We start from the raw sequence: 20,637 nt of genomic DNA, 5'->3' as shown, positions 1-20,637 counted from the left end.
GTGGCCAGCTCGACTAGACACAGAACACTGTTACCTTCCCACCAAAGTGGTACCTATTCATCTGCTGGCATTTTTACGTGCTAGGTTGGCAGAAGCTGGGACAAGTGACGGGAGCTCACTCCGTCGCATGGGTTCGATCTTACGACTGCTGGTCTTCTGAACTTGCAGCACAGAGGCTAATGCGGTTTAACCCGCAGCGCTACCATGTCCCTCTCTTATAGTAAGGTAAAGGTAAAGGTTCTCCTTGACATTTAGTTGAGTCATGTCTGACTCTAGGTGTTCATCCCCGTTTGCAAGCCGTAGAGCCAGCATTTGTCCATAGACAGTTTCTGTGATCACGGAACACCGTTACCTTCCCACCGTGGTGGTACCTATTTATCTACTCACATTTTTACTTGCTTTCAAACTGCTAGGTTGGCAGGAGCTGGGACAAGCGACGGGAGCTCACTCCATCGCGTGGATTCGATCTTGTGATTACTGGTCTTCTGACCTTGCAGCATAGAGGCTTCTGTGGTTTAAAGCACAGTGGCACCACATCCCACATGTCTTATAGTCCTAACCAATTTCTAGCATACCTAGGCTGAGGGGGCTTGGAGTCAGCACAGACTCCTCCAGCTAGCTCTCTGCCATCTTGGTTAGTTAGGAATGAATTGCACCATACGTCTGTAAATTATAAGTCAACGTATCCCACCACAAATGAAATATGAAATATGGTGTATTGCTTCTCATGGTATTCACTGGCCGGTTTCATGTTTGTTAGCAGTGTTATATTTTTAGTGTTGCCTTTTTATATGGCAGGCATTTTAATGGAAGGCAGAATGGATGTTTTATATCATTAATAAATAATACAGTATATCATATGACAGTCTGTTCAAAAAAGCCCAAGTAGCTCTTCTGATCGATGGGCCAGATGGAGAAAGGCCTAAAATAACTGTTGTTCATCAAGCAGAACCTGAACGGTGGCTTGGCAAATCCTTGCCATTCACCCATCACATTTTTCTAGTCCCAAAGAAGGGTATGGGTGGATGGTTGCCATGAGTGCCCAGTGGGTTGTGTTTGGACTGGTTGGTCACATCACATCTAGGCCTGGCTTGAGTTCACCGCTTCCTCTCTCATGGAACCTTTTCTAATTACATTGTTTGTGTGCAGTCCCAAATGTCCAAATTTTTAATTGGTGTTCTCCTTTCTAACATATTCAGGAAAACAATTTTGGTTAATCGTCTATTTCTTGTTAAAAAGAAGTTGTTAAATGAAGTTGAGTCTGAGATACTCCATGCGATTAATGACTAGATCCTTTAGGTACACAGTCATGACTTATTATTTATATCTCAGGGAGTTTTAAACAGAGTTTTGAGACACCATGATTGGCTTTGGACTTAATGACAAACTGTGGTTTATTCACACATAAAGAAACCTAGCAGAGCTTTCAGCTTCCATTCTCCACTCCCCTTTCTTTCTCTGCTGCAACCCTCACAACTGAAAGCTTTCATTCACATTTTCTGTCGTTTAGACTCACACTGTAGACTAGGAGATTTTTGGAACCCTCATCACCCGTGGAGTCCCCAGCACCTTTATAGCTCAGGTTTTGCATTTTTTTTAAAAAAATAGTTTTTGTTAAAAAGTCTCCTTGTGCTCTTTAGTCGGTGTGTGTGTGTGTGGGGGAGGAAGCTGTCATTTTTTGGGGGTCCCACCACCATCTTAAGGTTCCTCATACCTCATTAAGTGTTTTATTGTTTTTTTTATTAATGAAAACATTTTTTAGTCACGAGAGGGACCAAGGAGGTTTCTTTTCAGTTAATTCCCCCCCCCCCCGGTAAAACTTATTTTTAATCTTAATCTTAGAACTGCAGAGCTAGAAGAGACTCTATGGATCATCGAGTCCGTCCCGTCAAGGAGGCGCCGTGGGGAATCGGACTCCCAAACTTTGACTTGTCAATCAGATATTAACACCTGTTGTAGCAATTTTTACAGTAACATTGGTACTGCTTTTAAATATCTGTGTAAAAGATATGCAGAATATATGCAAAACAGCTTCTTTGCCACCTTGAAGTAACGGAACATTCTTCAAAGGCAGCCCTATATAGAGGACATTATAATAATCAAATGGAATTTGCTGTATTGGCAGGGAGTTGGATCGGATTGCTTTTGGAGTTTCTTCCAGCTTTGCAATTTTGTGATTACTAGAATAGATGGATGTCTGCTTCAGACGATGTGGCAGGCTTGAAGGTGGTTGGAAAGGCTCCCTCCCTCTTTAAAAGGTTACCGTGATGCCTTCATGATCCAGTGGTACTGCAAAAAGTGCTCTGCTAATACAATTACAGATAGACATATCTTCTAATGGACACTTGTTTCAAAATGCTTCCTCCGTTGGATATAAGGCAAAGGGTTCTATTTGATTGATTGTGCTGTTGCTAATGAAACACATCAAATTACTAGCAGTATCTGTTTAGTTAAGGATCTGAACATGTGACTAAAATAACAAGCCACCCTCTACATAGCAGCTCAGGTTCCAATCCCACTAAACCCCATCATGGCAAACAGCGAGTTGTAACAAAGGACAATGGTTGGCTCGAGTCAGAGGCTTGACCTTATATGTTCTTTCATTTCTCAAGGAAAGAGCAGAGGCTATGATGAGTGATATGGCTCTGAAAACATAAAAGCCTTCAGTCCATTCATAGACCTGTTAGAGCGGGGGTCTCAAACTCAATTTACCTGGGGGCTGCTGGAGGCAGAGTCTGGGTGAAGCTGGGCCGCATCTGATTTTCCGCCAAGCGGAGCAAAAGCCCAAGGAAGCCGCCCAGGTGTTTCCTTAGCCAAACTGGGGCTCTGAGGAGGAGGAGAAGGGTGGGCGCGCGAGCCCTCGTCGCCAGCCACGACCCCCTCCGGTTCCTTCTTCACTACCACCACCACCACCAGCAGCAGGACAAAGAAGTGGAGAAGGGAGGGAGCGCTGGCGACTGCCTAGTGGGGGGGGAGGGCACGACTTAAAATTTTAAAAAATAACCTCACAGAATCGCCTTGCCAAAGGATAAAAGCTCTCATCGGCACCCGCAAAATTAAACAGAACAGGCTGGGGGTCCCCACAGGTGCGTGCACACACGCACACAAACACACACACACACACGGAAGTCCAGCAACCTTCCTCTGAGGGCCCCCCTCAAAAAAAGGTCGACAGCAACAGCAGCTACTCCCAAGACGACAGAGAAGCAAACTTTGCGAGGCGAGTCCAGGCAGCCTCCAGAGCCAAGGTGGCTGAAGCAGGATGAAGAGGAGGAGGAGGAGGAAGCACCGCTGGGCGCTGAGGCAGCTGCTGGCTGGGCTGGTGCTGGGGGTGCCGAGAGAGAAAGAGAGCCAGAGAGCCGCTTCCCTGGAAGAGGCGGCGGTGGCAGCTGCTGTTGGCGGTGCTGTTGGAGGCCCTCTTCGAGGATGGGCTGGGAGTGAGCTGTGCTCTCAGGCATCCCGTGGCGGCGGCTCGGGCACTCGGGGGGAAAAGGGCCAGCAGCGCGCCTCGCTTGCCAGCTCTCTCCCAAGACAGCGCCTCTTGCACCTTCATCTGGAAGTGCAGCCTGCCAGCTGGCAGACAGGCGGGCTGACTGGCAGGCTGCAGTTCTGGATGGAGGGTGCAAGAGGCGCTGTCTTGGGGGAGAGCTGGCAAGCGAGGCAAGGCGTTTTTTTCCTCTTGACAGTAGAGGACACTTCAGGGGGGGGCAGGCAAGGCGGGGGCCACAAACTATCGTCCAGCGGGCCGCAAATGGCCCCCGGGCCGCATGTTTGAGACCCCTGTGTTAGAGCATGTTGCTCACTTGAAACTTTCCTTGCTACTGCCTCATCTCATTATGTCATCTGGACTTCTCAGCAGCAAGACAAGATGCTTTAGCTCAGTGGTAGAGTACAAGCTTTTATATAGCATGTCTGAGATTCATTTTTTAGCATCTCAGAGCAAGACTAGGAGAGACACCCTACCTCCAAAAAACTCTGGATAGCTGCGTGTATGTAGATACAACTATGTGGTCCAGTGGTCTAACGTAGCATAAGGCAGCTTCCATTATTTGGTAGTGGGCTAGATATACTTGTTTAATTCTTTTAAAATATTTGTATACTTATTGTTTTTAGCTTTTAAATGCCGTCTTTTTAAAGATATAAGCCACTTTGGGTCCTTTTAAGGAGAAAGGTGGGGTAAAAATATTTTTAATAAATTATAAATAAATATACTGATGAGTCGTAACTGGGACAGGGGAAGCCCCTCATTTGTATGTGTGTTGGGGGTAGAATAAAGATAATTTACATTTGTACTAGGCTCAACACCACTTGAGTTCCAAGTACTATCAGGTGAGGATAAGAAAGAACAGTGTCTCTCCGAAACAATACACAGTGTGGTGGGACATATGTTTGCTTTTTCAAACCATGAAGGTGGCAAGCATGGATGGTTGTATACTTATTCAGATGACTGCATCAGCTTCAAGAGAAAGAGGTTATCCCATAGAACATTTGGAAGAAAGAGGGCATCTCCCCTGTTTTTTTTTAGTCATGCTGAATATTTCTGCTGAATAAGGAACTGAATTCCATTTTTGCCATGTTTTATATATGAAAGAAAATGATTTAGCATGGTGACCAGTGCTTTTCTTTTTCTTTGAAGAATGAAAACGATTGAATACAAATCTTGGGCTGGAAGGAATGAAATTCACAGTATCTTGAATAAAGGGCAAGTTTTTATTGCTTTCTGATACCCTGTTAAATTCCCTTCCTCCCTCCAAATAATATAATAGTGATACAGTAATAGGAATATAATAATTATTTTTCATCTATGTCAATAAATGTAAATTGCCACCATTTAATGTTTGAGGCACCTTCTGTTCTTCATCTAGAAACAAAATTTGCATTTTTATGAGATTTATGTATAAGAGATATTAACATTTCTTAAATTCCACAAGAAATACAACCCTGAAATGCCGTACCAAGTGTACATTTCCTCTTTACTCACCCCCCCCCCCATATGAGGCAGCAATTTATTTAAAAGTCTTGCTATAGCAACATTAAACAAAGTACATTCACTTTCCTACTATGTGGTCTTTAAAAATACATTTTATGTCATAGCTGTCACTCATATTGCCATAAAGCATATGCCCACTGTATTAGATCCAAATCTTAGGCGTAGATGTCAATAGAAAATTTCAGCTAACATCAGTTGGGTACAAAACTGTGTTTATATCGAAGATAATTTTTTTGGTTGTCCTTATCTCTCTTTGTTACGAAATTAAGTAAAGCTTATTTAGAATGGGGAGGAGAAAGAGGAAAGAGAAGCCTATGTCCTCTTGCAAAGTAGAATTGATGTCTTCCTTTAAAAACACACATACATATTGTTATAGCCATAAATGCATGACTGCACTCACTATCTGTTTTCTTTCTTTACGTTTTACAAAAAATATACAGCTTAAATATGTTCTTGTAGTTGTAAATTATCATATTGCATTTTAAAGATACAATGTTAGAAATGGAGGAAATAATGGATCATCATCCTTGGAGGGACATTCTTCTGTGGACAATCCTGCCTTTTTAGCAACATGTCATATCTTGAAACTATTTGCCTGTGTTCTTAATACTGTGAGTAAGACCTTGGTTGAAAACTTAACTCTACCATGAATCTGTAGGGTAGTCTGAGACAAACCACCGTCACTGTCAGCACCTCCATTTCCTCACCTGTAATGTGGGAATAGTAATGCCAGTTAGCTTTAAAGAGTTATTGTAAGGATATTTGATTAATATAGCACACACTATATTCTTATTATAACAATATCTCACATTTAATGCAAGCAGCGTCTGCAATTTCTTGCGGATGAATAATGGTGCCTGTCTGGAGCAGTAAAGGGTTTAATTAAATTTTAATCTTAGAATACTAGCTCTCATAGATTTTATGATTTTTACTAGATTTTCAAATTGATTTGATACTTTCCGGGAAAGAAGGCAGAAGAGAGAGGATGATAATATGTTTCATCAGTAGGTGTTATGACACTTGCATTTCTTCCTTTGATGAGATAATTCTGTTTACATTCTTATCTGATTTGTCTTTTTTTTCTGTTTAACTTTATAGCATTCAGAGAGCCTCTTCCCTCATGTAACCCTTCCTGATTATATAAATTTGGCTAGATTTAAAAAACTATTTTACTTACATGAGCCATCTCTACTTTTTGCCTTCTTTAATTGCAGAGTTCTGCCATATAGTTCCTTAATTGCAGAGCTTTACTAATTAAGTGACCTCTAATTCTGTCCTTCACTTGATCATACTTGAGGTTGACAGAAATGAATCAAATTCAAAAGTACTTTAGTATATGCTTTTCTTGGCCAGAGAGCAGGAATAAGTTATTCAGAGACTTGTAAATCAAATACAGATGTTTAAAGGTATCCTAGAAGCAAACTGAATATATAATAAAGTGATAGTCTTATTGTCCCATTGCAAGTCTTTTATTGGGGGGAATGATTGTTTCATTTTTGTTATTTTATGTAAGATTGGTTGCAAACTCAAGTACTCATATAAGAATATTGGAGCTTCCTCAGCCGTAATCTGGATTAATTTTCCCAATTAAAATGTGTCTTTCTTCATTTTCATTTTGCTCATTGAACATCTCCTCAATTCATCTGACATCTCTGATGAAATCAGTTGTGTCAGAATATCTGTGTAAATCATAAAATAATGCCAATAAAATAATTGGTATTGATTCTTATAACAGTTGCAACTTGCTTGGTAGAAAATACATTCTGCTATTTGAGAGGTCCTGTATGACTGACTTGGAACACCTTGGGAACAGATGCAAAGATTCATATGTGTATAGATGTGTATTTTGCAGGGGATTGGCAAGTCTTTGGGCCCAAGTCGGAGTCTGAATCTTTGGGCCCAGGCCTCAACTCCGAGTCCCAAATCCCCACTTATTTTTTAAAAAGTTTTTTAAATTGAAAAGTGTTAAAGTTCCATCTCCTCCTCCCAACGAGCCCATTCCCTCCCCTTTTAGCTTCCCAGGACCTACCTTATTCCAAGGGGCCTGAGGAGGACTTGGAGGAGGAAGGCAGGCTCTTCACTCACAAAGCTTTAGCGCAGCTTTGTGGTTAGCGCAGTTTGTCAAACCTGGAAACGGATTGATCACTCTGGCCTATACGTTCTTTTGCCTGGCAATGGAATGTCAAGAGAAGCAAAGTGGCACATGTTGGGAAGCATATCAAGGGCATGCTGGGATATGTAGGGCGAGGAGTCCTGATGGTGAAGGGTAGCCTGTTGCTTGGAAGTGGGCTGGCAGCTCTGGAGTGAGTCACAGAAAGAACAAGGCAGGAGGGCCTGTCTGAAAACAAGTAAAGGATTTGATGTTGTGTTTGAGGGCCGAGACCCTGAGGACCAATTGATGAAAGATCAGTCTCTATTAAAATAATAGGTCTCCATTAAAGTAATAGGGACTTGGAAAATGGGGTCCAAGTCATGAATTGAGTCCAAGTCTTTTAAAACAATGCCCAAGTCAAGTCCAAGTAGAGTTGCTGGTGAGACTTAAGTTAGACTTGACAGTGAGTCATGACTTGTGAGTCCCCATCCCTGGTACAGTATTTTGGTATCTAATACCTACAGAACCGTGATTTCCGTTCTTCTTTCTATAGCCTTTGTAGTGCCAAAAATTTCTTGCTTAAGAAGATTTCTTCATTCTTTCAGAGCAGATTTTTAGGGTGGATGGGGAAAAAAGGAAACTGTTGCGGTAGAAACAATTGGATCCAGAGGATGGAACTTGGGGAACCCGGCGGGAGAATGTTGTACTGTATATGAAATCTGTGACTTCAAAGAGGCACTTGTTCTTAGGCTTTTGTGCTTTTCCTTTGCATGCAAAGTAGGAGATGGGAACAGAGACCAGTGTGTTGCCAAAGCCTACTCATGTAAAACATTCAAGGAACAGAGCAGAGGACTATACAGTGTAATGTGATGTGATGTAATGAAACTTCCTTTCTTCAGCAGTGGAGTTTCCTTTCTTTGTCCTCCTCATGTAGTCTTCAGTGTTAACCAAAATCAGCATAGAAGAATTTGCCAGTCCTCTGATGCAGGTATTGGATTGCACAAGAAGCTGCAATAGGGAGTGGAGATAGCCCCTCTATATCTTTCTAGATTTTGCTCTAGCACCAGGAGATGTCCCACATTAAATACTACCCAGTATTATACACAAAGTATACAAACTGCAAAGTACCAAACATTAAGGAAACAAAATAAAAGAATGTGGAAGCAGGATCAGGTCATCTTCTTTTCCATACTCATTTCAGCAATCAGAATTGTTCCAAAATATTTGGCTAACTATTGACAATAACACCTAGGACTTGTTTCCTAATTTTTCAGTTTGACTCTTGGTATGCCTCCAAGTACCAACAATGATCAATCATCATCATCACCACCACCACCACCTGCCAAGAAAAAGATGAAACTGTGTCACACCTCATCTGTGAATGTCCGAAGATTGAACAGATTACAAAATTAGACATGATAGAGTGGCAAAATTAGTGCAGTGGTCATTATGCAAAAAATAATATTTTTTAAAAAAACTTGCCAGCCTCCAAAAACCCATGGGAACATCAGGTAGAGAAGGTGTCAAAAAACGACGAAGTCAATATCTTGTGGGATGTCTGGTAGAGATTCTAATTTGCATATTCAGTTTTTAAATTGTTATTTATTTTAAAGGATCAATATTACTGTAAGGAAAAGAAATTTACATCCCCTGTACATCATCTAATCAATGTTTTCTGCAATAAACAAAACATAGCTAAATTACTTTGTAACTTATTGAGGAACAGCTTTACTCCTGTTGTGATGTTACTGTAACTTGTAACTTATTTTTATAATTATGGGGTAGCTTCATTAAATTGTGGGGGAAAGTTCTATGGTTCAAGTGTCTGTGCATAGTGTTTTGGGGATGGTGAGGTGACAATGTGGTAGCTGGGATAAGAGTACAGTATGTTTTGCACCATAAGTGTGGTACATACAATGTTCAGAAAGTTGCTGTAAAAAAAACTATTTTAGTTATTTTTGAGAAATGGGAACGTAAGCATTTTGAAAATGCCTAGTGTGGCAATCAGTTGTTCATGGCACAGTAAAGGTAACTAATTAATTTTTAAAAGTAACTTTAGAACCTCTGCTGAACTTTCAACAATGTACAGAAACTACCTGTTCTCAGAAAAAGAACAGAATCAAAGAGAAGAAAACCCCATTCAGTGGTCAAAACTTAGCATAGTGTATCACACTAGAGTAGGCCCACTGAATCAATGGGGATTTAGTGAGTCAACTTCAATTCCACTGAGTTAAAGGGGCCTACTCTACTGCCACTTATTATACTAAAGTAAGTCATATAGTAAGAGTTCCATTTGAATGAATAGAACTTACAGAAGAGTTGACTCACTAAATTGCCATTGATTCAATGGGGCTACTCTACTGCAATTTACTGCACTAAGCAATTGGATTTTCACCAGTGAATATTAATTTTACTACATTTTGCTATATACATTTTGTCTACTTACCTAGTCATTTTCTGAACTATTACTTCAGTAGTTTCTGCTTCTGATGTTTCATTTTTACCATCTTAGTGAATGTGAAAACTGAAGGACTGCAAAACTCAAGACAATCATCTTTTTGTATGTCCATACGTTTCTCAGCTTGGTCTGTTTCCAAGCACAGAATAATTTATTTCACTTGCTGTGTATAGAAGATGGAAAGAGAGGCCAGAGGCTTTGTTGGGCAGACCGTTCTACAACAGAGATAGTGATTAGGGGTTAGTTGACTCAAGCAATGTGATTTATCCTTTCAGTATTTTGATAGTGTAAACTTTGTCCAACTGTGATAATGTCGAGCACTCTTCACCTCCTGCTTACCAATAATGGCCACAGAAAAATCAGGCAAACCAAATTCTTCCAAATAAACAGGTTTATTTGCTAACAAGTTGACTGGTTCAGTTTTGTTCATTTCTTGCGTTTCAGGCTTTATCAACAACTCACAAGTTTTAACAGTTTCATAACCAGAATAATCCTCTTTAAACATGAAGGGAGATGGACCCATAACTCCTTGGTTCCATTTAGGACTGTAGCCCAATGTACAGCATCAGGCATATTACTCAGAAATGTCACTGTTGTGGGTAGTAAACCCATCCCACCTGTGGCTCCCAAACCTTCTTGCCTTCTGTGGCGGTCGGAATGGACTGTTGCCACGGGATCTCCCAGGAGTTTCCAAACATCTCCTGTTCTCCCGTTTCTGTGCCTCTCTTTCCACCCATGCTTTATATTCTTTTCTACAGTATGTTTCCTCTCTTCCATCTCCCCACAAGGAGACGGAAGTTTTCCTGTATACCTTTCTTCTCCACTCTCTTTCAGCATATTTCCTTGGTACTTTGAACTCAACTCACTCTCCCGTCCACAGATCCTCCTCCAAGTCACCTTCTGCCTTCCCCCTCTCCTCCTCCGCCCAACAACCCTCCTCCTCTTCTTTTCCCGCCTCTATTCCTCCTCCTCCTCCTGTTTCTCCCTTTACATTTAACTGCCCCATCCCTTACATCAGTGTGTCTATCTCCTCTCCTTTCTCCTTATTAGGAGAGACAGGCGGTGCACTCTGCTTTACACCTTGGTTGTTACCCTCAGCCTCACACCAACCCTTTCAAAGGCAAAGACTTAATGTTGCAAACATTGAGGAGGATACCCTTATAACAAATTCCTAGGTTTTCAAGTATCATTGTGTGGCAATCTCAGATTCTTTCTCTTTTTTCTGGAAGTCATTTTTTCTGTTTCAACTTTGAAAATCCTCTCTCCCCACCCCCATCATATTGCACAAGTGCCCTTGGACATGTCACACAGTACTGGTACGATGATTAATATAAGGTGTCTGGTTTCTGATTTAGACAACACTTGAATTGATGTACTACTGGGAAACGTCTTTGCTGACATAAGCAAAATTTTAGTGGACCTAGTACAGTATTTCCCCCTTTTTAAGGAAAAAAATCACAGTACTAGATATTTTTTAGGGAGGAAACAATTGTCAGTATTCAAGGGGATTAAAATCATGCTGTCAACAATGTATTCTGATGCTGTGCTCTTTTGGAGATAAAGTCAAATCTTTCCCAGTGGGTGATAACAAGTCTTGTGATACCAAGAGTGCCTTAGCAAATTTGCTTTTATTTTTATTTTTGAAATATTCCTGCTGAACAGATAAGCTTTTCACACAAGGTGCTCATTCTTTGATTATTCAGCGTGTTGACTACATCAGTCCTTTGCTGCTTTGCCTGGTGTGAAACATACTATTAGCTAGCAGCTTTGTCTCACAAATGATTGTACTGGCATAGCAGTACGTGGGAGTCTGCACATAACTAGATGTTGCAGTGGTCTTTTGACCACTAAAAGTCTAACAAGTTTTGTTTGCATACGCTTTTGTAGACTGCAGCACATTTAATCAGATGTAGATCAGATCATTGAGCTGGAGACCATGAACACTACATCAAATGTTATGCAACAACACTCTTATTTTTGTTGCAGTATATTAACATGTTATTTAAAAGGGACATGGGATCTGTTCTTTTCCTGTAATGTTTAGTTTTATTTAACATAGGATGTGAACACTAAATGGTCCATTTCCCGTCTTCTGCCACGACAGACAATGATCTCCGTGAGGATGGAAAAGTGTCTATCATACTTGTAGTTTCTTAATGAGATATTTTATTTTCTCTTGTAATTGTGGAGTTAGTTCCTTGGCTTGTCTTCCCAGTACAAATTTATGCTTGTGCTTTTAGCACTTAACTCTTATCTGGGAACTGGTGCTTCCCACAGGAGTAGAGGTTTTGTTAATGATTTTCTTCTGCATGGGCCAGTATAAAGTCATGGTAGAAGAGTGATCCTGTGCAGAAAGATGCCATCTATTGGCATGAATAATTTTTTCTTTCTAGACTGGATTGATTCTAGTGCCTCTGTTCTTGCTGTTGGACATTAATGGCAGAGTCCGTAGCAAACAGAACCTACTTTTCTACCTGTTTCAGTTTCGGAGTATGCTCAGCAGATTGTTTGCCTAACATTTCTCTTTAACACTATTTACTTGGAATTCCAAATTTGGTTTTGTTTGCCAAGCATTCTAGCTAGAAACTATGAGACTGAACAAAAAATGGTAGATTTGTTAGAGAATTCTAGTTTATTTGGATTTGCCCTGAACAGTGTCTTTGTTTGTAACTATGGTCCACAACTTTGGGTTGATACCTATGAGCTTCTACATGTGGTGTCCTGTAGGTTCAGCTTGGCACAATCAAACACTAACCTCAGGTGAATCAAAATGATTTGAGAGAACATTTCTTTGGCAGTGAAAAAAAACAGATGGCTCTACTTTCCCTTCTCAGCTTTGAGATGATATAATAGCAACAGCCGAAGCTACTGCTTCTGCTGATGCAGCTGTGCTGGTCTGTGAGATAGGGCATAAAGGTTAAAATTGCATTTATATGGGAGATCATTTATGAATGTTATACCATAATTTTCTGAAGTAAAAAGGCTATCTCTGGAAGGACCTTTTTCAGTCAAATTGTTGAGTGTGCTAGAAACCTGAACTCTTAACTTCATTTTTATTGCAGGCTAGACTTAAATATGTGGTAAATGTGTGCAATGTCATCATCTGTCAAACCTATTTAAAAGCTAAAGTTATGTTCCCAGAAGTATTTGACCTGTATCACATCTAAAATGGTAATTTAGAAATTACTATACAGTAATGCTTAAATATCTGCTTAGCTAAGAATTGCGTACTCTGATCCCTCTTCTGAGGAGAACTATTTTTAGCAAGTTTATTTTTACATGAATGAAATAAAAATTTCACAGCTCTCCTCAATGTTTTATTTATTATGATACATATTTATGTGAATCATTCAACAAAGTCAAGTACAGCCGTATTTGAGTTATGATTGTTACGGCTGAATAAAACTTCCAGTAGCATCTTTTAAAAATGTTACTGGAAGTAATTGGTCTGACATAGTTATCAGTAATGCTAGGTATACAGATGACCGTGAGATAGGCTACAATGAGCACATATTGAATTACTGTACTAAGGTATTTCCATATTTTTTCCTCCTGAATCCCATGTTGATAAAATTGCTCCATTAAACAGCTCACCATTACTGAGGCATATTTGTGGTCCTCTTTTGTTCTATAAGCATGTTTAAATATTTACATTTCTCTGTTAAATCAAAAACTGCCTTCCATTGGCAGAAATAAAAATGGTATCAGTGTCAGTATCTCCTGCCGTGTACAGGCAGAGTTGATTGCACTAGGTGCTTGTCCATTTTGTATTGATTTGTTAGTATGACTTTAAAAAGGGGCTGTTAAAGAAAATGCATTTCTTTAACAGCCATATAAAGAAACCACCATTTGTAGTTTCTTGCCTGATAGTCTCTCTCTTCGCTGGCAGTGAAAATTATTTGTTTACTTTATTTGTTTAGTTTGTTTCTGTGCCACCTTTCTTTCAGTGAGGAGACCCCAAGGCAGCTCAGAAATGAATTTAAAAAAGTAGGACTAAATTTGCAGTAATTTTTTTTTAAAAAAAAATTAAACATATAACGGCAACTAGATGTAAACACTTTAAAAGTGTTAAAAACAAACTTTAAAAACACACATATGACCATCCTCCAGAAGGGACTATCTTGCCTGATTTGGTTCTTAAAAGCCTTCTGAAAAAGGCAGTACTTTACCTGATGCTGTAAGGGAAAAAGGGAGGGGGCAAATTTAACCTCCCGAGGGAGAGCATTCCACACCTTGAGAGCAGCTGCAGAGAAGGTGCCCTCTTGTGTGTCCCCCAAGTCAAATGGATCTGTGTAGGCAACAGAATTGAGAGAGGGGCCTCCTCTGAAGATCTTAGAACTCTACAGTATTGATGTTGTGAGATACAATCCTTGAGATAGCCTAAATCCAAGTTGTATAGGGCTTTATAGGTGATTAGCAGTTTGAATTGGACCTGGTTGCCAATGCAGCTGTTGCAACAGGAGAGTTATATGCTCCCTGTAACTGGACCCAGTAAGCCGCTTGCCTGCTGCATTTTGAACCTGCTGAAATTTGAAATTTCCAAATCATCTTCAAAGGCAGCCACATGTAGAGCCTGTTACAGTAATCTAAGCGGCATGTAGCTAAGGCAGCTGTCACTGTAGCCAGAACAGGAACATAAATGATTGACTCCCCAGCTTCATTCAACTACATCTCTGTAACACAGGTCAAGGCTGGCTGACATCTTCCCTTTCGCTGATTTGGCATTCAGTAGGAGCACTTTTAATCCAGGAGGACAATTGCCAAGTATATCCAGGCTGAGTTTGGAGACAGTTCGGGGGTAACCAACATCCTGTTTCTTTCCCCTCTTCGATGATGGCCAAGTTTCCTTCCCTTGCCATTGTTATTTTAATTGATGCTCCCTGATCCTCCTTCTCCCCACCCTCCTTATTCACAAAACATATCCCTCCCATGGCACACAGTAGCCTTATGTGTCCAGCAGACCCCACAATAGCAAATCTGGAGGCAAACACGCAGAGCCATACAGTCCCATTCATCTTCCTCTCTTTCAAGCAAGCAGTCTGGCCCTTGTCCCCACATCTTCCCCCAAAGCACTGGTCTTCCCTTCTCTCTCTCAGCCATGGCACATGTTAGTGGTAAGGGAAGCTGGAGACAACAGACTTGCAGCAGGCCCTAGCCCTGTGAACAGGTCTGCAGGTCAAAGTTCCACTGGGAGAGCAGGCATCAGCAACCACTATCTCTCACACACTGCTCTCCTGGTTTGCTTGTCTGGGACATCTGCAAACCTAGATGTAAGGCAAAAATGCTGAGAATGGGGCATGCTGGTGAACACAGACCACAAAAATCAGTATTAGACCTATTTTCATAATTCATGTTCACCACCACCAATCCCCATTACCTTCTTACAAATGCTTACAGGAAATGTATTCTTATATTTTTCTCTCACTTAAAAAAAAGAGAGAGGAAGAAATGCTTGGAGAATGGAGGGGACGTGTCGGGTAGTTTGGGGGATTTAGCATTGAAAAAAGTGGAGGAGGGAACTATTAAATTTGCATTACAGGAAAAAATGCTACCTGTAGGTCACTTGATTAAACAAAAATATACAATTTCATATCCAAACTCTGCAATAGTATTAGGAGAAAAACATGTGTCCTTTTAAAATTTTATTTACATTAAACACATAGCGAAACAACTAGTAAATAAGTGCAAAATTTGAAACTTTTAAAATAGACAGATAAAGTGATCACCAAAACATATTTAATACTTTCTGAGATTCAGTACATTAGACTGGATCCAAATATAGAAGGAAATGGAGAAAAGATATATTACAACTTAATCTTGAAATCAGTTAGTCAGAATGAAATTATCTGTTTAATAAAGTCCTTCAGATTCCAGTTGTAGTTCAAATCTTAAAGAAAACTTCTTGAAATTGGTGTATCAGTTGTATTATACCCTATATCGACTGTCTTAAGATGTTTAAAAAGAATATGCCTTGTTGGAGAGTTGGTAATTTGAAAGCAGATTCCCTTCATGTATTTGGCTTTGTAGAAAAGTATGAACATTTTGGGAGGTTGTATTTGATGTGGTTCAAGAGAGTACTTAATATAACCTTACCTGCAGGCTAAAATAGCTCTTTTAAACCTTTTGGACTTAGAAACATTAGGAACAAATTTTGAAGTAGTTCTGATTCTTTTGACAACAGCAAGAATCTGTATTGCTAAGTTACGGACGACAAAAGAAATACTGGTTGTTGTGGGTTTTTCGGGCTTTTTGGCCATGTTCTGAAGGTTGTTCTTCCTGACGTTTCGCCAGTCTTTGTGGCCGGTATCTTCAGAGGACTGGAGTAGAAGATGCCGGCCACAGAGACTGGCGAAACGTCAGGAAGAACAACCTTCAGAACACGCCCAAAAAGCCCAAAAACCCACAACAACCATTAGATTCCAGCCGTGAAAGCCTTCACGAATACAAAAGAAATACTTTCAGTTAAGGGTGGGTTAGAAGAAAGCATGACAGCTGCATGGATAAAAATGACATATAAGAGAATTGTAGCTCTGTAATAGATTTGTAGAATGATGGATATGTATTATCTTTAAATCACTGGAGTTAACAGGATTAGTGATAAAGTTTATATATTTTATTTACTGTAACATAACACATCAGATATTGTAGTAGGAGAACGAAGAAATGTCTGGATCATTGACATTGCAATTCCAGGGAATGCAAGAGTTGAAAATAAAGAATTGGAAAAACTAACAAAAATACAGAGACCTGGCAATTGAAATGTCTTGCCTCTGGAAGAAACACACTTCAGTGGTTCTCTTAATCGTTGGGGCTTTGGGAACAATATCAAGAAATTTCACATAGTATTATAAGCAGTTGCAGATGTCAGAAATCACGCTATCAGAGTTACAAAAAACAGCAACATTAGGACTACATCATACACACTGCATAGATATTTAACAGATACTTAGGTTTTTGGTTAAAACTTGTACTTGTTATGTAATACCAGCCAATGTTTTTATAATTTTGATTGTGCTTGGTCTTTCTGAACAACAACAACAACAACAACAACAAATGTGGCGTCAAACCAATTCTGATTTATGATTACCCTTTTCAGGAATTTCCAGGTAGAGAATACACGGAAGTGGCTGTACCAAAAGCTCTACAATATGGCAGAAGAACACAGTGGATGGGGAATAATATAGAATAATAATAATATAAAATTAAAGTGATTATGAGACTGTGTTTTCATATATATGATGAGAATGAAGTATTTTCTGAGCTTAAAAAGAAAGAAAACAGTAGAAAAGTTTTTGTGAGTGTTGGTGAAGTCTGATCCCCTTTCTCGCTGTCAAGGAGAACAATCTTAAAAGTAAATGAAAACCATGACAGAATGGGTCCTATTAAAGGAAAAAGGCAAGATAAAAGCATTTTAAATAAATAAATATGTGTGAAACTGTATATTTATTTTTATGGAATTTTATGTTTTTCCACACCATCATTAAGTGTATCCATGGAACTTGCCTTTGAAAATTGCAGATGGGAATGGCTAGCTTGCCTAACATAAAGTCACCAGTTCTTTCCCATCCCCTCCCCTCCCCTCCCCACCATTTTCACCCCAGTAGAACTGAATAGGAAATAGATTCTAGATAGTTGCTTAAACTAGCCAGTATGCCTGTTGGAAACTGAACTGGCTGAATGACTCCATTACTCACATTGGCTGGAATTGTGTTATGTATGTACATTGGTGTTACATGCAAAAGCATACACTGCAGCAGCAAATTGTCATTAGGTAAGAAGTTAATATTTGTATTTCTTGTTGTAAGCCAGTAATTTGATGCACAACAAGGAACACAAACGTTGATTTCTTAACTGGTAGCAATTTGCTGCTGCCATTTATACTGTTGCATTTTGCTGGCAAAACAAGCTGTACCATCTTGCAGGGAAAGTAGGATGACAAAGATAAGAAACATGCTCCTTGGTAATTAGGTATTTAACAAGGCAGGAAACGTATGGCCTATAGGTGGTGCTGGATTCCAGCTTCTGTTAGTCCTGTTCAGCATTGCTAATGATCAGGATGATGGGATTAGGGATCCACCAATGTATAAATGGCCACAGGTTCTGCCCGCCTAACAAACAGTTTTGTTCTGATTTTCAGAGAACCATACTAACCTCAAAGTTTGATTAAATATTTTAAAGTAACTGATTCTGGAAACTTTTGATGACTGTACGACCAACATATAGTAATTTCTAGCAGCAATTAGAGATGGATATATAGGTTGGGCAAAGGAGAACAAACAGATTTGTCCATTTCTAGAAACAGTAAAGTTTAAAATAAATGGTATCCTTATTGGATTTTAACATATTATACATTTCTCAATTCCTACAGAACAGACCTCTCCACATCAATGCCAGAAATGTCTGATATTTGGAGGCAGACTCAGTTTTTCCCCTCCCCATTGTAGCTTGAATCTGTGGCATTTAACATCAAGTATGAATTCGTCAAATTGTTATTAATCCAGATCCTCATGCCACAGTAAATAGCAGCTGTCACAGCGCGTAGGCATATGCACAAGAACTATTCACCAAGTGAAACTGACAAGGTACTATAATTTTTTCCGTATCAAAAAGTAACATGAATTAGTCCTTGGCGAAGCAAGCTGTGTAATCAGTTAGTAACATGGTTTATATACCATGAGTTGGTAAACTCCCTGAACACAGCTGAAACAATATTTAGCATCCTACATGACCAAATAGTACAGTCCTCTGGGGATATAGCTTCAGACTCCCCTTCGGCATTACCATATTGTTATAGCAGTATGGCTTATGGTAACTCAGTTTGAATAGAAATAGCAGGAAGCATATATTATATTCCACTTCACAAATCTTATAAAGCAAAGTCAGAGAGCAGAATTAGGAAAGCAGCACTCTGAAACGGAGTTTAACATGTACTCAAAGTGCCTCTTCTGTAATTACTCTTGGCTCCATACATGAACTTGGAAATGTTATTTAAGTGCCGACCTTCTGTTCTAACCATAATTTTTCCAAGATTAGTTGGCATTAATCTCTAAATAATCAATTTGCAATATATTCTATCAAAATGCATCTCTCTCCCACTGACAACTGTGGAAGGCTGTAATAAGATAATATATCAGGAATCACCATGGTGACCAGGACTTAAAATTCTGATGATCAGAATTGGAAAGCAGTCTATAGCAGGAATGAACAGTGTTATTTTCTATTAAAAACAACAACAGTCTTATTGCCATTTCTTTATTGCATCAGCCTCTGCTGATGAATTGTTGATCCTGCCAGATTCTTGCAGTTTCATGTTAACTAGCCCAAGTAGATGAAGGCTGTGCCATTTTAACACTTCTGTATGTTTCCTTCTCTGCAGCACTCTCCTATTTATCCTTAGTAGAGTTCTCACTTTTCCAACCTCATCTTGTTACTTTGGATTTACTCTATGCGTCAGAGAACACCTGTAGATTTGCAGTGTATGATGTTCTCTCCAGCAGTGTGAAACTGGTGGAATCCAAGGGATGCCTTCAAGCCTTCAAGGTTTCTAATTGGCATGGCTGGTAATCCTGTTGGAAGTCCTAACCACTCTGTAGAATACAGAAAATTACTGCGGTAGTCAGAATAATTGATCTGAGAGCCTTCTCTTTAAATTGGGCTTTAAATTGAATTGCAACAGGGAGGAAGACACACGATCAGAGGTAAAGATAGGTGAGGGCTTATGCACATGAAGAGGAACAAAGTGAGCATCTCTTATGGAGACCAGTAATAGTCTTCATAAAACAAGGAAAAGTGCAGAGCAAAGAACTGCAGGGATGGTGTTTGGAAGGCAAAAGCTGAGAATAAGCTTAGCAAGAAATTCTAAAAGCAACTAAAAAAGGAGGAATTTTCATGTACAGGCGTAGCACAGCTACTCAGTAGGGACGAAAAATGTTAACAGATGACAAAGGAAAGGCAGAAGTGCTCAATTCCTACTTCACTCAGTCTTTTCCCAAAAGAGACAGTTTATGACCCTCCAGGAAAATGTGAAGTACATGGAGAGAACAGGATTACAGCTAGAGACAGAGAAACAAATACTCAAATACTCTCCTACATATGAATTAGCCAAACACCTAGTGACCCTCCTACAGACCCACATTGGACAAACCTTATCCTGCATCAAAGACTTAGGACATTTCATAAGCAAGATCAGCACCCTAAAACTCAACCCTGAGGACAGACTGATCAGCTGTGACGTAGCATCCCTGTTCACTAAGGTACCGATAAAGCACACCCTGACACTCATCCAGCAGATCTTTCCAGAAGACATCAAGGCCCTCTTCCAACACTGCCTAACGACCAGCTATTTCTAGTGGGATAATGAATTCTATGAACAGACAGATGGAGTGGCCATGGGCAGCACCCTCAGCCCGGTTATAGCAAACTTCTACATGGAGCATTTCAAAAAACTTGCCCTGGCTTCAGCACCCCTCACTATGTAATTTGGAGCCACAGTGAAGAAAAATTGGATGAATTTCTGAATCATCTCAACAGCATCCACCCAAATATACAATTCATCATGGAAAAAGAAACAGAGGGCTAACTCCCGTTCTTAGATGTCATGGTCATACACAAAACTGACTTCCGACTGGGACACAAGGTCTACAGAAGACCCACCTACCCTGGTACCTACACAAAACTCCAACCACCACCCACAGCAAAAATGAGGCATAATCAAAACACTGGACCGTGCAAATCGGAACTGTGAAGCTCAGTTTCTCAGCACTGAACTCAGCCATCTGAATTGGGCCCTACAGGCAAATGGCTACTCCAAAAAATAAAATCACAAGAGCCATCAAACCAAGAAAACAACACCAAACTGAAGAAGAAAAACAGCCACCCACAAATAAAGCATTTCTGCCATACATCAAAGGGGTCACAGACTGCATGGGGAAACTTTTAAAGAACACAACCTACAAACAGAATTCAAGCCCACCACAAAAATACAACAAATGTTATGGTCAGCAAAGGACAGAAGGGACCCCCTCACCACTGCAAGAGTATACCGGATACCTTGCAGTTGTGGCCAGGTATATATTAGAACCACAAAATGAAGCATCC

The 20,637-nt window shown here is 40.0% G+C and overlaps 1 protein-coding gene across 2 annotated transcripts in view; it reads left to right on the top strand.

Moving 5' to 3' along the window:
- KCNJ3 (potassium inwardly rectifying channel subfamily J member 3) overlaps positions 1–20,637 on the top strand; it is a 174,674-nt gene that overhangs the window by 51,558 nt on the left and 102,479 nt on the right. The window contains exon 3 of one of the 2 annotated variants that reach the window (XM_072983048.2): positions 8,357–13,105. The exons of the other annotated variant lie outside the window; for it this stretch is intronic. Coding sequence (XP_072839149.1) covers positions 8,357–8,361 — 5 coding nt within the window. The 3' untranslated portion in view covers positions 8,362–13,105. Of the gene's footprint in view, positions 1–8,356; positions 13,106–20,637 lie in introns of those variants that run through there. 2 annotated transcript variants of the gene reach the window in all.

The sequence above is a fragment of the Pogona vitticeps genome, chromosome 1 (assembly GCF_051106095.1).
Source record: "Pogona vitticeps strain Pit_001003342236 chromosome 1, PviZW2.1, whole genome shotgun sequence".
In the NCBI taxonomy this organism is placed as follows: domain Eukaryota; kingdom Metazoa; phylum Chordata; class Lepidosauria; order Squamata; family Agamidae; genus Pogona; species Pogona vitticeps.
Note: the sequence above shows the minus strand (reverse complement) of the source record. Positions and strands in the feature narration are given on the sequence as shown.